The sequence below is a fragment of the Furipterus horrens genome, unplaced genomic scaffold, assembly GCF_987537825.1.
Source record: "Furipterus horrens unplaced genomic scaffold, mFurHor1.1.pri manual_scaffold_7, whole genome shotgun sequence".
NCBI lineage: Eukaryota > Metazoa > Chordata > Mammalia > Chiroptera > Furipteridae > Furipterus > Furipterus horrens.
This window is the reverse complement of record NW_028327177.1, coordinates 33032688-33048847: the sequence shown is the minus strand read 5'-3', so window position 1 is coordinate 33048847 and position 16160 is coordinate 33032688. Positions and strand designations below refer to the sequence as shown.

General features: G+C 34.2%; 1 protein-coding gene across 2 annotated transcripts in view; it reads right to left on the bottom strand.

Moving 5' to 3' along the window:
• Positions 1-16160, bottom strand: part of TRIQK (triple QxxK/R motif containing) — a 67790-nt gene that overhangs the window by 22094 nt on the left and 29536 nt on the right. For both annotated transcript variants that reach the window (XM_090282808.1, XM_090282809.1), the window contains exon 2: positions 4748-4829. In XM_090282808.1, the coding sequence (XP_090138934.1) occupies positions 4748-4808 (61 nt within the window). In that variant the 5' untranslated portion in view covers positions 4809-4829. The remainder of the gene's footprint in view (positions 1-4747; positions 4830-16160) is intronic.

The following is a 16160-nucleotide window of genomic DNA, read 5'->3' as shown; positions in this document are numbered from 1 at the left end:
TGCCTATACAACTAGGTAAGTCTCAGTCAGTACTGATAAAGAAAAAAGAGATACTGTAAAATTAAACAATATCAATTAAATATAGAGATTAGAGTGTTAAAAATATTAATATTATTTTCAAAGAAGCAACATTTAGATTGACTCTCAGAAGCAAAAATAATAGTCTAAATGCAGTGGAATGATATTTTCATGTGCTGAAAGAACATGTGATGAAATAAAAATAAAACCTGCCAAATGAGAATTCTATAACCACAAGAAACTTGTTTCAAAAATAATGGTATAACAATATCATAGAAGAAAAAAACTGAGAACTTGCCACAGCAGGCAGATATTATAGGAAATTCTGAAAAAAATGTCCATTACGTACAAAGAAAATGATTTCAAGGATCATAGAAGGTCTGGGATGTAAAAGAGCAAAGGAAATGGTAAATATGTATACAACTGTACATGAATTTTAATAAACTATAATACTGTCTTAGGTATTTGATAAATACAGAAAAAATTAAGAAGTGGAAGAAACATATTTTGGCCTTTGTATTTCTAAATTAGGAGCAGAGGTACCCAAGACTCTCATGATAACTATAGTGCTATTACACTGTCAAGTTCATGAACTCAGACCTTTTTTTCTATATATATATATATATATATATTTTGTTTTTCAATTACGGTTGTCCCAGTTTTTCCCTCATTGCTCTCCCTTGCCCTGTCTTTCCACAGTCAATCCCCACTTTGTGACTTAATTATCTTTGCATCTGCCAATACCTAATATATGGTCAGGGAAGTACTATAGTAAAGGGCTTCTGTGGTCACTTTCTTGAAATCGAGTCCTGGTTCTAACTCTTACCAATTGTAGAACCTTAGGAAAGTTCTTCAACCCATCTGTGCCAAGTTTTCCTGGTCTGTAATAATTGAGATAATAATAGTTCCTATTTCATAAGACTGCTGTGAGGATAAGAAAAAAGATGTGCCTAGCACAAGATGCCTGATACTTGTTGGCTACTTCTATTATATAAGAAAAATTGAGTTGTATAAGAAAATTAGTTGTATTTTTACATAATTCATCTAGCACATATAAATATTTGGACTGATAATGTTTAATAACAACTATTTATAAAATATCTCAATTATGTTAAAGCAGTCTTTAAAATTATATTGCTTCCATTTTTTATTATCTCTAGAATAAACATGAAATATCAGCCAATGTCACACCATCTAGTTTTAAAAAATTATTTCTGAAAAAATGATAAGGTCCAAACCAATTTATTTCCCCTGTAGTCAGAAATATTTCATTTTTCTTAGCTTATTGCCTTGAAAGCGAGGTTTTTCATTCCAGATCAGTACACACTTCAAAATCACACTACAATAATTAAAACAGTGTCCATGTACTCTGAAGACTCTATAACTACAAGGTATTTCCAATCAGTGTCAGCTCATTTGATTCTTACCTGAGGAAAGAATATTGTTTAAAAAAAGGATTTTATGAAAGCCATTAATCACTGTCATTTAGCACATAATTGAAAGGCAAAACTTTTAGCAGATGATAAATATTAAACAGTGATGTTAAAGACATCATTCCAAAAATGGCACGAGTCTTGCCAAATATGATTACTGACTGACCATACTAAGTTTACATAAATGAGATTTAGTGAAAACGGGATATATGTATGTAATGTGAAAGCTTATTAGCAATCACAAAACACTATAATACTCAGTTCATTTGCTGAAATATCTCCCCAAAATCATTCTAGCAGCTTTTATTCCTTCCTCACATTTTGGATCATCTCTTGGTAACATCTGCATAGGACTCAATTTAACAGAGATGGTATTGGTAATACAAAATCTATCATCATTACTATGAGCTCCGGCTTGTGGTACTTTCTAACTCTGTCATAAAAAATCAGAAAATCTTTCCTTGAGAAAATCCTTGAACTAAAGTTACTATCTTAATTATCATTTATTAGTTAACTAATAGCTTTTCTATTTCATTTCTCTCTCTACATTTATAAAAATCTTATATCTGAGATATTTTGGAGTATATGCAAGAGAACCTTAAAACTGCGGGGCATTATCCTTAAAAAGACTGAACAATAGTAAGCCCTCATTATTCTAGTTTTAACATATTTTGTCTGATTATCAGTACTACACTTGCAAAGTACACAAGAATAACTCATATATCCATGCAATGCAACACTCTTGTTTACAAACTGCTGTAATACTTCTTATGACCCTCACAAGAACCCTGTGAGACAGGGTGAGTCAAAAGTAGGTTTGCAGTTGTTCATATGGAAGATAACACAATAATTAATAAATAATAATACAAGAATAAACTCTATGTTTCATGTACTCACAACTGTAAACCTACTTTTGACCCACCCTGTATTTTCGAGAGTACATAAAACAGAAAATAGAACTTCCTATGGGAACATAATGCATTTCACAACATCCTTAGAACAACTTAGTATAAAAAGAAGGCTAAGGCTTTTCAGTTATACTACCTTCTCTGCCTTACTCTTCCTTGGCTCTAATAAATATAAATAAATCTAAATAAAAGGAAAATTCTGCCATGTGTATGGAACAGAATACTTTGAAGTTTTAATACATCTATTCTCAAAATTCATTATTAAATAAAATTAAATTTCAATAAAAACCTTAGCAGCCTTTTTGTATAGAAAAAAAGAAACCATTCTTCAGTGACAGAAGTCAGAAGAATGGTTGCATATTGGAGATTGAGTATAGACTGGCTAGAAGCAGACATAAGGAACTATCTGAGAAGATAGAAATGTCCTATATTGTCAAAATTCTAAGACCTTATGTTGAAGAGATGGACCGTGGATTGATTCACAATATGGTTACTCTTCATTTATGTAGTTTTAGCACATCCCATGTGATCAAAGACTTCAATCTGGTAAGTCAGTCCTTCTATTAAACATACAGACTTCCAGCCAAGATGGAAGCATAGGTAGAACGTTTTGCCTCCTTCTACAACCATAAGAAGGATTATATCTACCTCAAAACTAAAACAACCAGAAAATCGAACCACATGGAAGTCCAGCAAACAAATATATAAAGAAAGTGCAACAGTTCTACCTAAGACAGAGAAGCAAGCACAGGAGGCTGTCACGTAGAGGAGACAGAGAACTCATACCTATCAACAAATGAATCTAAAAAAACAAAAATAAACTAAGCAAACAACTAGAACAGGAGTAGAATTATAGATATGGAGATTATATGGAGAGTTGTCAGTGGGGAGGGGGAAGAGAGAGAATGGGGGAAAAGGTGTAGGATTCAAGAAGCATAACTGGTAGGTACAAAATAAACAGGGGGACGTTAAGAATAGTATAGAAAACAGAAAAGCCAAAGAACTTATATGGTGACCCATGGACATGAACTAAGGGTAGGGGGAGCAGATTGCTGGAGGGAAGGGGACAGGGAGGCAAAGCGGAAAAAATTGGGATACCTGTAATAGCATAATCAATAAAACATACTTAAAAAAATAAACAAACATATAAATAAGAACTCACACTATTTATCCATAAGTCATCCTGTAAGTGAAGAAAGGATAATACAAAATAAATCAAACATCATAAACCTCCCCTGTAGAAATCACTCTGTTAGAAATATTGTTTTGTAAATTGCATTTATCTGACTACCAGTTAGGTGAGTTAGATATTTACATAAGACTCTTTAAATTCATTTTTTATTGTAATAGTTGTTTGTTTAGTTGTTTATTTGTCTACTTAAATTTCCTTTTTTATAACTGTCTCTATTTTTTGCCCATTTTACTAAGGGTTTCTAGACTATTTAATTTACTTGTAGTACGATTTTATTTTTCTACATATAACTTTTAATTGGTTATATGTAATCTAAATATTTTTTCACTTTGTTTGCATTTCTTTTATTTTGCAGAAATATCTTTCCTTTATGGAGAGCAACTTAAGTATCATTTTTATGAAACAGGTATATATTAACTTGGTATCCATTATTTCTACTTATTTTCTGATTTCTATCTCTAACTTCATTTATTTTTCAGTTATTTAATATATTTAATTTCCAAACAAATGAGAATGGGTGAAATAGGGAGGAACATGTGAAAAAAGAGGGTGGGGGGTTGGTAAGGGTAAGTCACCTTTTTTGCTTCTGATCTCTAATTTGCTACACTTTGTTCAGATTTGTGGTGGTAGGACAGTGATTCTTTAAAATTGCGGGACTTGGTTTGTGACTAGTATGTGGGTAACTTTTTATAAATATGCCATCCATTCTTGAAAAGAATGGGTAGAAAATCCTACATCATCTAGAGCATAGTGTAAAACAGATAAGTTTCTTGTCATCTTTCTATGATGAAAAGTGGACTTTCCTCCAGTCCAACATTTTACCAACGTAAAACTTCAATGAAGAATTTTGAGGTTATCAAATAATCACCATTAATAGACAGCAGAATTAAAAGTTTTACATGAATAAAAAGATTTAATTCATAATAATATTAAAAATACTAACTATATAAAACCATCTAGCCTTAAGAATAAAATTATTTTTTGCTTTTACTAAATTAATAAAAATTATAAGAACTTTGAAAAATCACAAGTACACAGGTCTGCACTTTGCTCTTTAAAAACTCTATAGTCTCTTACTATTCATATTCTGTATATTAAATGTATTAGGGAAAAGTTATTTTCTTAATACCACATATAATTACTTTTTCTCTTTATCTTAATTTGCAGAAATGTATCAAAGGAAAGTCACTGCTTACCAATTTGCTTTCTGTACTGATCAATAGGAAGTTTTATAGTGGAGGCATCTTTTTTACCCATCTTTGATCTCCAAAATGCCTGCTGCAAAGAAAAAAAATTATGATGAAGTCCTAAAAAATCAAAAGCGCTCTCTATACAATTCAGGAATAATTTATTCCATAAAGTTCATTTTTAAAGCAATGGGTAAAAGTGCCTTTGACTTATTCCCATTAGATATCAGTAAAGAACACAAAATTCTTTCATTAAATTATCAAGGATACAGTTGCTGGTAAATAAATTTTCTAATCACATGTTCTTGGTAACATTTATTTTATCAAGTACTATCAATGCTCCATTAACACACTACTACAGAAAGGATTATCTGTAAATGTGAAAATAATGTAGTATTCATGCAGTTGGTTTGAGGCTGTAGGCATGTTCTTGAGAGTGTTTCTTTCCAATTATCTACTTTGCTACCCAACATGGTTAAAGTTTGAATCTCAGGTGCTTTGAGTTTTGTTTTACAAAACATGACATAGGTAATAAAAGTGCAGGAATTTGAGCTCCAGTTCTGCCCTTCTGTCTGTAAAACAGCTTAAACTTCTACCATTTATTACATTCTCATTCTTACTACATTTATACTACATACCTTTCAAATCCTAGAGTATTTGAGTTTAAATATTGTGGTTGAGATAACCTACTCACCAAAATCCATAATCTCCTTTTCTTCCTCATAGAGAGTTAGACTGTATTTCCTAACTTCAATTCAAACATGTAATTGAGTTGTTGTCAACAGCGTATGAATGGAAGTGATATGTGTCAAAATATACTTTAATAATATAGGAACCATTTGCATAGTCTTTTCTATTTATTAATTGTAAAAAAGAGTCAAGTTATTTTAACCTTGATTTCTTGACTGTATGGAGCTAAAAATATATCACTTAAGTTTAGGAGAGAAGTTAGTTTAAATGAATACATACAAGAAACAGTATTTCCTCTTAAATTTAGTTTTGTCTTTTGCTTTACGGAACACCTAAAATTTTTAAAAAGCAAATTACTCATAATATCTACTTAATTGTCATTCACTTTTATCCCTCCAATTCCTTCCTTGTCATTTAAACCAACGTCCCAACAGAGATAACACTTTAAAGAACAGTATTTTATTCACTCATTACCTGTAATAGTAATAAAAAAAGACACACAATGTCTTTTCACCACAGTAGTGTGAAATTTATTTATTTTCAAATAAACTTTAAATAAAAAATTAAGCCAAAAACCTAAAGAACCTAAATTTTTAAAAGGACTTTATACTCTATGAACAGACACATATTATATGGATAATAACCTGTGAATATAAAAACTTTTTAAAAATTTCAACCTAAGAAATTAAAAAAACAAGTTTAAATTTTTGTTCCTGTGTTTTTTAAAGTACATTTTATTGATTATGCTATTACAGTTGTCCCAATTTTCCCCCCTTTGCACCCCTCTGCCCAGTACCCCCATTCCCTCCTGCAATCCCCACCCTTAGTTCATGTCCATTGATCATGCATATAAGTTCTTTGGTTTCTCCATTTCCTATACTATCCTTAACACCCCCCTATTTTGTACCTACCAACTTATGCTTCTTAATCCTTGCACCTTTTCCCCCATTATTCTCCTTCCCCTCCCAGCCAATAACTCTCCAAATGATCTCCATCTCTATAATTCTGTTCCTGTTCTAGTTGTTTGCTTAGTTTGTTTTCTAGACTCAGTTGTTGATAGTTATGACTTTGTTGCCATTTTAATGTTTATAGTTTTGATCTTCTTTTTCTTAAATAAGTCCCTTTAACATTTCATATAATAATGGCTTGGCAATGATGAACCCCTTTAGCTTTACCTTGACTGGGAAGCACTTCATCTGCCCTTCCATTCAAAATGATAGCTTTGCTGGATAGAGTATTCTTGGTTGTAGGTCCTTGTTTTTCATCACTTTGAATACTTCTTGCCAGTCCCTTCTTACCTGCAAAGTTTCTTTTGAGAAATCAGCTGATAGCCTTTCGGAAACTCCTTTGGAGGTAACTCTCTGCTTTTCTCTTGCTGTTTTTAAGATTCTCTATTTATCTTTAACCTTTGGCATTTTAATTATGATGTCTTGGTGTGGTCCTCTTTGGGTCCAACTTGTTTGGGACTCTCTGTGCTTCCTGGACTTGTATGTCTATTTCCTTATCCAAATTAGGAAAGTTTTCCTTCTTTTTTTTCAAATAAGTTTTCAATTTCTTGCTCTTCATCTTCTGACCTCCTTATGATTTGGATATGGGTACATTTGGATATGTCCCAGAGTCTCCTTATACTATCCTTGTTTTTTTCAATTTTTTTTTCCTTGCTGTTCTGGTTGAATGTATATTTCTTCCTTATGTTCCAAATTTTTTACTTGAATCTCAGCTTCATCTCCTCCCCTGTTAGTTCCCTGTAGATTTTTCTTTATTTCACTTAACGTAACCTTCATTTCTGCTTGGGTCTTTTTTTATGGTGTTGCTGTACTCAATGAGTTCTTTGAACATCCTGATAAACAGTGTTTTGAACTCTGTATCTGATAGGCTGGTTATCTCCATTTCATTTAGTTCTTTTTCTGTGGGTTTGTTCTGTTCTTTCATTTGGGCCATATTTCTTTGTCTCAGTTTGGGAGCCTCCCTGTATTTGTTTCTGTGTATTAAGTAGAACTGTCTTAGTAGCATGGCCTATTGTAGAAAAGGCACCTGTAAAATGTGTGGGATGGAGCCTTAGGTAATCACCAGGGCAGGGCAACCACTTCACTGCTTTGTGGCTCTGTGTGGGGAAAGAGGTTGGAGAGGGGACAATGCTGTTGCCTGGCTTCTAGAGATTTGCCCAGCACTCACGCTGTTTCCAGTCACTTCACTTTCTCCCCATATGCATCTGCTGCCCTTCCAGCTGTTGCACAGGTGCTGAATTCCAAAGGGGGTGGGTCTGTGTAAGTTCTGAGTCCTTGCAAGCCCTTTAAGAGGAGTTTCTTCCACCTCCCCAACCCCCACTGGTTTTTACAACCAGAACTTAGGGGGCTTTATCTTCCTGGACTGTGTGGCCGGGCCTGGGGCTGGGATCATTCACTCCCAAGGTATCCCTTCTGATTTTACCCACCACACATGAATGTGGGATCACCCCTTGCACTGCCTCTTCACACCATACCATATCTCTCCACCCATTTCCACATCTCCACCTTCTCTACCCATCTGGGTAAATGTGGCTTCCTTAAATCCTTGGTTATCGGACTTCCATACAGCTCGATTTTCTGACGGTTCTGGATGATATTTGTTTTAAGGTCTAGTTGTAATTTTTTCTGTAGTTGTGCAAAGAGGTGAAGCATGTTTACCTATGCCTCCATCTTCATAGGTGGTTCCTATGTTTTTTTAATGATTTGTAATCCCTAATCAAAATATCAAAAATGTAAACTTTATTCTTGTGTTTATTTTTTATTCTTTAAGCAAAATGACATTTCTGCCAAGTGTTGAAACAAACATGCTTAGAAAATGCACACATGTACAAGTGACTCACATTTTATTAGCTATAACAGACACAAGAAGTTAGAAAATATTTTACTTTCCTAATAAAAAAACTGAGGCTATTTTAAATGATCTAAAGATATATCTATTCATGTGTATGGTACAAATTGTCAATGCCTTAGACATCAGGAACCTCTAAAATAGTCTGACTTTCCTTTGTTCTTCAAAGCCTTGCAGTAATCATTCATTTCTATTGCATTAATGGTTAGATAGCAAACTCAAGAAATCCAGGGAGAAGTTAGCACATATAGCCACAATGTCTACTCAGACAGCTATTTCCACACAGGATCATTCACTATTTAAATATGCTCTGATATATGTGAAAAGGGAAAAATAGATTTATATTAGCATGTACAATATCAAAATTGTTGTCACAGTTTAATTCCTTGGAGAGAACATCTCATCACCTTTTTTATAGGCACACTATATTCTCTGAGAAACTAACTTGCTCTGAGACCTAAAAAAACTAAATTATGGATTAATAAGATAATATTTATTATTTATAAATCTTGCTGTAGGAATAATTTGATTAAATTATCAGTTTATAATATTCTTGAAACTCGATAACACATATTAAAGGAAAAAATTATTAGCTTATTTAATATGTAAATAGCATATTTAAATAGTTTATAATTACTTTGTTATTTAATTAAAACTTTATACTCTTTAGAACTTTTAAGATTAAAGGGTGTTCTAGTTTTTAATATAATTTCTTAAACTTGTTTTGCACAGCAATTTGCCACATGTATTTGTAAGCTTAATATGTGACCTTTGAAAATAAAGAAAAGTAGGAGATCCCACAGAGAGGTGGAGTAGGTGGAAGCTATATCACTTCATCAAAAGACCAAACTGGAAATATAACTAAACTATAGAACAATCATCCTGAATAAGCAACTGAAGACTAGCTGAAATCTTAGAACCAAGGATTCACAGAAGAAGCCACATAGAGAATAATAGGAAGGGCAGAGACACAGAAAAGACTGGACCTGCTGCCTTGGGTGGCAGCTGAGGTTCTAGAGCAATATCTCAGTTGCATAGGGGCCCCCCCTGAGAAGTGTGAAATCTAAACCCCAGCGGGGATCCCCAGTCTAGAACACCAGAGCCAGGAAGAGGCATCCACATGATATCTGGCTGTGGAAAGTAGGAGGGCTGCTGTACACCAGGGACAGATGGGAGTCTGATAGAGACACAGGCACCCTCTTAAAGGGCCAACACACAAAATCTCATTCATGGCACTCACCCAGGATGGAGTGGACTAGAGTCGCATGAGGAAAGCCTGGCATTTGCAGTTCTAGGAAACTGAAGCAACAGCTGCCAGGATACCTATGTGAAGTCATTCTCCCATATCTGAGACACCAATTTTCTGGGGAGAAGCATTCCACTCCATGCAGCATCAGACTGGGGGAAATCAAAACCCCACACCCTGGACACCTTCTCACCCACCACTGTGGAGCATAAGCCGTGCTGAGGAGTACAGCCAGAAGCTCATTCAGGAAATAAGCCTAACAGGCAGCCAGCTGGCAGAGGCAGGCTGAGCAGACCTCAGCATGCCTTGAGACTTTTGCTGACATGCCCCATGGCTCAGTGCTGGTAAAATATGGCCTTGATGCATCCCTGATCCTTCCTGTGAGATCCAGGCCCTGCAGTGGTAGCCTCAAACTGTGGGTCACTTGTAGCTCCAAACAGGTTTCCAAAAGTCAGTTATAGGTAGTGTCATACACTGGCCTGCACCAGTCTCTCTCAAAATGCAGAACCAATGCAGCCAGTGGCCGGCTTCAGACAACATCAGAGCTGGATCTAATAAGCTTCACATGCAGTATATCCAAAGAGAAATCTTGGGAGAGACCAAACACTGCTGAGGTGACTTCTACTTCATGTGATCACCACCTGGACAACAATTTGCACACTGAGATTGATGTTGTACCTCACAGTCAGCCAGCCATAGGGGCGATCCCACACACAAACAGGCCACTAGCAATCAAGATTTAATTATAACAGGAGTGCCCAGATAACCCACACAGGAGACACTCCTGGAACACTCAGCTCCAGTAATCAAGGAGACAACCACTGGGCCCTACAGCACACCTACTATATAAGGCCACCCTACCAAGATTGGGAGTCATAACAAGACTATCTAATACATAGAAACAAACATAAAGAGGCAGCCAAATGGGGAGACAAAGAAAAGGCCCCAAATGAAAGAACATAAGAAATCTCCAGAAAAAGAACTAAATGAAATAGAAGCAAACAAGTTATCACAAATAGAATTTAAAATAATGGTTTTAGGATGCTAACTGCATGATACAGGACATAGACACCATAAAAAGGGGCCAGTCAGAAAAGAATACAACACCTGAAATGAAGAACTTAATAGAAGGAATAAAAAGTAGGTTGGATGAAGCAGAGAATCTAAATATATAAAATCACAAATGAAAAAGAAGTAACAACACAAAAGAAATACAAAGGATTGCAAGAAAATATTATGAGCAACTATATGCCAACATTTGGACAATCTGGCTGAAATGAAGAAATTCCTAGAAAAAACACAATCTTCCACCACTGAATCATAAAGAATTAGAGAACTGCAATAGACAGATTACAACTAGTGAAACTGAAGCAATTAAAAAAAAAAAAAAACCACCAAAGGAAAGTCTTAGATTGGATGGCTTCACAGGTGAATTTTACCAAACAGTCAAAGAAAAACTAACACTTATACTTCTCAAACTATTCCAAAAATTGAAGAGAAGGGAAGACTCCTAAGCTCATTTTAAAAGGCTATCATTATCCTAATTCCAATGCCAAATAAAAACACTACAAAATAAAATAGAATCATAGGCCAATATCCCTAATGAACATATATGCTGAAATCCTCAAGCAAAAATTAACAAACTGAATCTAGCAATACATTAAAAAGATCATATATCATGATTAAGTGGGATTTATTTAGGGATGCAAGGTTGGTTAAATATCTGCAAATCAATAAACGTGATACAGCACATAAACAAAATGAAAGATGAAAACCACATGATCACATCAATAGATGCAGGAAAAGCATTTGATAAAATCCAGCACCCATTTATGATAAAAACTCTCAGCAAAGTGAAGGACCATAATTCAATGTAGTAAAGGCAATATATGACAAACTCACAGCCAACATCATACTCAATGGGGAAAACTACATTCATTTCCCTAAAGACTGGGAACAAGAAAGGCACATCCACTTTAACCACTCTCATTCAACAGCGTATCGGAAGTCCTAGCCATAGCAATCAGAGAAGAAGAAGAAATAAAAGGCATCTAAATTGAAAAGGAAGAACTAATACAGTCATTATTTGCAAATGACATAATACTATACATAAAGAACCCTAAAGATTCCACCAAAAACCTCCTAAAACTGATAAATGAATTCAGTAAAGTAGCAGGATACAAAATAAATATCCAGAAACCAATTGCATTTTATACACCAATAATGAACTAACAGATAGATAAACTAAGAAATAATCCCATTCACAATTGCTTCAAAAAAAAAAAAGGAATAAATTTAGCCAAGGATGTGAAAGACCTGAGTTCAAAAAATTATAAGATACTGAAGAAAGAAATTGAAGAGCATACAAACAAGTGGAAGGATATACCATGTTCACAGGTAGGAAGAATTAATATTATTTAATTGTCCATATTACCCAAAGCAGTCTATAGAGTCAATGCAATTCCTATGAAGATACCAACGGTGTATTTCATAGAACTAGAACAAATATTCTAAAAACTTATATAAAACTACAAAAGACACCAAATAGAGACAGACAAAAATCTTGAGAAAGAAGAACGAATTTGGAGGAATCGCATTACCTGATATAACACTACGCTACAAGGCCACAGTAATCAAAACAGCATGATAATGGCATAAAAACAGACATACAGATCAATGTAACAGAATAGAGAGCCCAGAAATAAACCCAGACCTTTATGGTCAAGTGATATTTGACAAAGGAGGCAAAAAATACAAAGGGAAAAGACAGTCTATTCAATAAATGATGTTGGAAAAACTGGACAGTTACATGCAAAAAAAAGTAATATTAGACCAACTTATACCATACAGAAGAATAAACTCAAAATGGATTAAACACTTAAATGTTAGGCTCAAAACCATAAAAATCATAGAAGAAAGCATAGGCAATAAAATCTCTGACATTCTCTTAGCAATATTATTTTTGATATATATCCTCAGGCAAGGGAAATAAAAGAACAATTAAATAAATGGGACTACAACAAATGAAAAAGATTCTTTCACAGCAAAGGACACCATCCATAGAATAAAAAGACAAGCCATTAAAAGGGAAAATATATTCACTAATACATTTGATGAGGAATTAATACCCCAAATTCATAAAGAACTTATACAACTCAACACCAATATATATATATATATATATATATATATATATATAGTTCATCCATATGACATCTCTATATTTACAAGATACACATTTTCTACTTGGATGCAAAGGTATATACACTTTGATAGTCTTTTAAACTGACTATTTTGTTTTAAGTTGACTATTTTCTTCATTTCTATATGTATGTACAATTATCTCTGGAGATCTGAATTATGTACACTTGCTTGAAAATTAAAATATAGATTTCACAAGTGGGGGCATATGGAAGTGACATTTAAAGTACATTTAAGAGCATGAGTAAATTCATGAAAATGTGAGTGAGCTTGCCAAGATCATGGAACTAAAGACTGGATTTGACAGTGCATTGGGACATGAGTAGAGAACAAATGGCAAACTTGGACATTAATGGTTCTTTATACTAAGGATTCTTGCTTTATCTAGGAAATAGGCCACCGTATTAATTACATGATCAGTGAAAATTTTTTAAATATTATTTTGCAAAAAATGTAATGTTTACAAAGATCAGGTACTTGTGTCTTCTTTATTTACTACTTTCTTCATCCCTGCATCTAGCATGAGATTGTATTTTCATGGTTGGTTCTCAACTGTAATCCAGTAATAACCAACCATATTTTATGCCTATTTATAATTTCTTACCTAAGGAAGAGTTTTCTTAAGTAAGGGTCTGTCAACTTTTAGCCTTAAAAACTGAAATGATTATTTTCTGGAGTCCTAAGCTGGGTTTTTTAATAACCTGTGTTTTGATCTGTATTTAATGTCATAGTCCAAATTGAGTACATTTTTTTGGAAGCAGAGACATGTGTGAATGTTTCAGGTTTCTTATTTCTTTACTTGTTCTTTCTAGATTTCATAAGAAAGGTATAAATGATCAATAAAATAACTTTCTCAGAACATGATTAAAAGTGAAACCACTCTTTGTATGTTAGCATTTTAGTTTTTCCTTTTTATTGAATTTATTGAGGTGACACTAGTTAACAAAATTATATAGAATTTAGGTGCAAACCTCTACAAAACTTCATCTGTACAATGTTCACCACTCCAAGTCAGGTCTTTGTCAACCCCCATACCTTCCTCCACCACCCTCCACCCTTAACTCCCAAACCACCAGTCATCAATGTCCATGAGTTTTTCTTCTGTTTTTCTGATTAATCCCTCCACCCCCATACCCACCCACCCCAACTCTTACAGCTGTCAGCCTACTCTCAATGAGCCTAAACAGTGGTCTTCCTAATGTTTTCAGGGATCAAAGTGACCACCTCATCTTTTCCTTGCCAAATTAATTTCCTTTACAGCTGCAGAAAGAGTATGTAAAAACTTAAAACATGTGAAAAGATGTTTTCTAAAATCTGATCACTTGCCAATGCTGATATAAAAATTCCCTGGCCCTTTATAAGAAGCACCCACAAATATTTTATTCACTTTTGTTTTAATGCCTTTTTAATAAGAAACTACAGGACGGTTATCTGTGTAACCCCCAAAACTCATGTTCCAGGAGAAGAATCTTAGTCATTGGGACTAACCCTTCAGCCATATCATGGGACTAAAATGAATACAGTATCAACAAACAGTGCTGGAACAACTTTATATCCTTATGGAGAAAACAAAGACCTGCACCCCTATCTCACACCATCCACAAAAATCAATTCAGGATAGATCACAGACCTAAAAAAAGAGTTAAAACAATAAAGCTACTAGGAAAAAGAGATTATTTTCATGAACTTGGAGTACACAAATACTTCTTAGAGGAAACACAGATAGTATAGACCATAAAAGCAATAAAAGGATGGACTGGACCTCATCAAAATTAGCTTCTGCTCATCAGAAAATACAATGACAAAATAAATAGGTGAGTTATGGACAGGAAATAAATATTCAGAATACCTGTATCTGACAAAAGAACTTGCATCCAGAATGTGTAAAAAAATAAATAAAATACAACCCAATAAAAATGACTAAAAGCCTGGAACAGAAATTCCACCAAAGATACTCAAATGAGAAATAAGCATATAAAAAAGTTCTCAATACCATCATAATCAGCAAAATTAAAATTAAATTTAGATATCACTACACACACACTAGAATAGTTCAAGTAAAGATTTACCATACAAAATACTGGGAGGATGTGAAGCAACTGAAACTCTCATACATTGCTGATGGGAGGGAGTGTGAAATCATATAGCCACTTTGGAAAATTGTTTTGCAATTTATTACAAAGTTAGCTACCAGCAATTACACCCCTAAGTATTTATCTAAGAGAGATAAATATATATGCCCACAAAAAAAAAAGCTTTATACAGGATGTTCATAGCATCTTGATTCATAAATAAGCCAGAAGTTGAAATAGCCCAATACTGACTGACATAAGAGCAGTGGTTTATTCACACAGTGTAATATACTACTCAGCAAAATAACTGATAACACATAACAATGGAGATTAATGTGAAAAATACTATGCTGAGAGAAGCAATGGCTCATCTGGACCTAAATTAAATGGGCATTCATCAGTTTTACAGGTCCTCGTAACATCATTTAACAATGGTGATCATCCCTGCTCCTTCCCTGACACACATATTGAAACACTGACCCTCTATGGGCTAAGGAATAAGTAAGAGGTGAGAAAGCAGAGATGAAAAGTCTAAACAAATCTATTACAAAATAAACAAAAGGAAGGAGAAAGGACAGTATGTAAAGAAGTTCAAACTGAGGTTGAGGGTGATTTGTTATGCTTTGTTTTGTTTTACTCTTGAGGACTTTTGTTTTTGAATACAGATAGAAATTTGAGTTGATCAGAATAAGAGGAAGGAGGCAGTAAAAAGTGAGGGATGAAGATACAAAAAGGAAAGTAAAACACGATTGAGGTTTCTAAGTAGATAAAAAGGGATAGAATTCAGTGCACACTTGAAAGAATAATCATATCAGACTACATCTTTCACTTTAACGGGAAAGAGGAAAATGGATGGTTAAAAATACGTGTAAGGTTCGAGGTTGGGTAGTCCACAGAGGGAGCTCTGTCTGTTAACTACTTTCACTATGAAGTAGAAAACAAGATTATCTCCTAAGAGTGAAATGGAAGGTGGAAAATTTGAAGATCTGAGAGCACAGAGGCTAGAATTTAGAGTGCGAAGGAACAGAGAAAGTTGTCTATGGAAAACAGGATTAATGAGAAGCACTAAGAGACCAAATTAATTTGGTAACCATGAATCTTGGTAGCAGCAAACTGCATAACTGCAAATAATATATTTCTTTCTGAGTGCTCAACTGCTCACTGCTAGCATAGGGAAGGGATAGACCACTGGAGCAAGCAAAGTTTAGGTTTTCCCACACAGGCGTGTCAGAGCAAAGAAGTTTAGGGTACTATAAAAAGTGGGTGAAATGATGTATCATGGAGTCTAAAGCTAGGGAAGAAAGTGAAGAGAGCAGGGGGTTTCAAGTTAGACAAAAGGTAAATCAATTTTTGGACT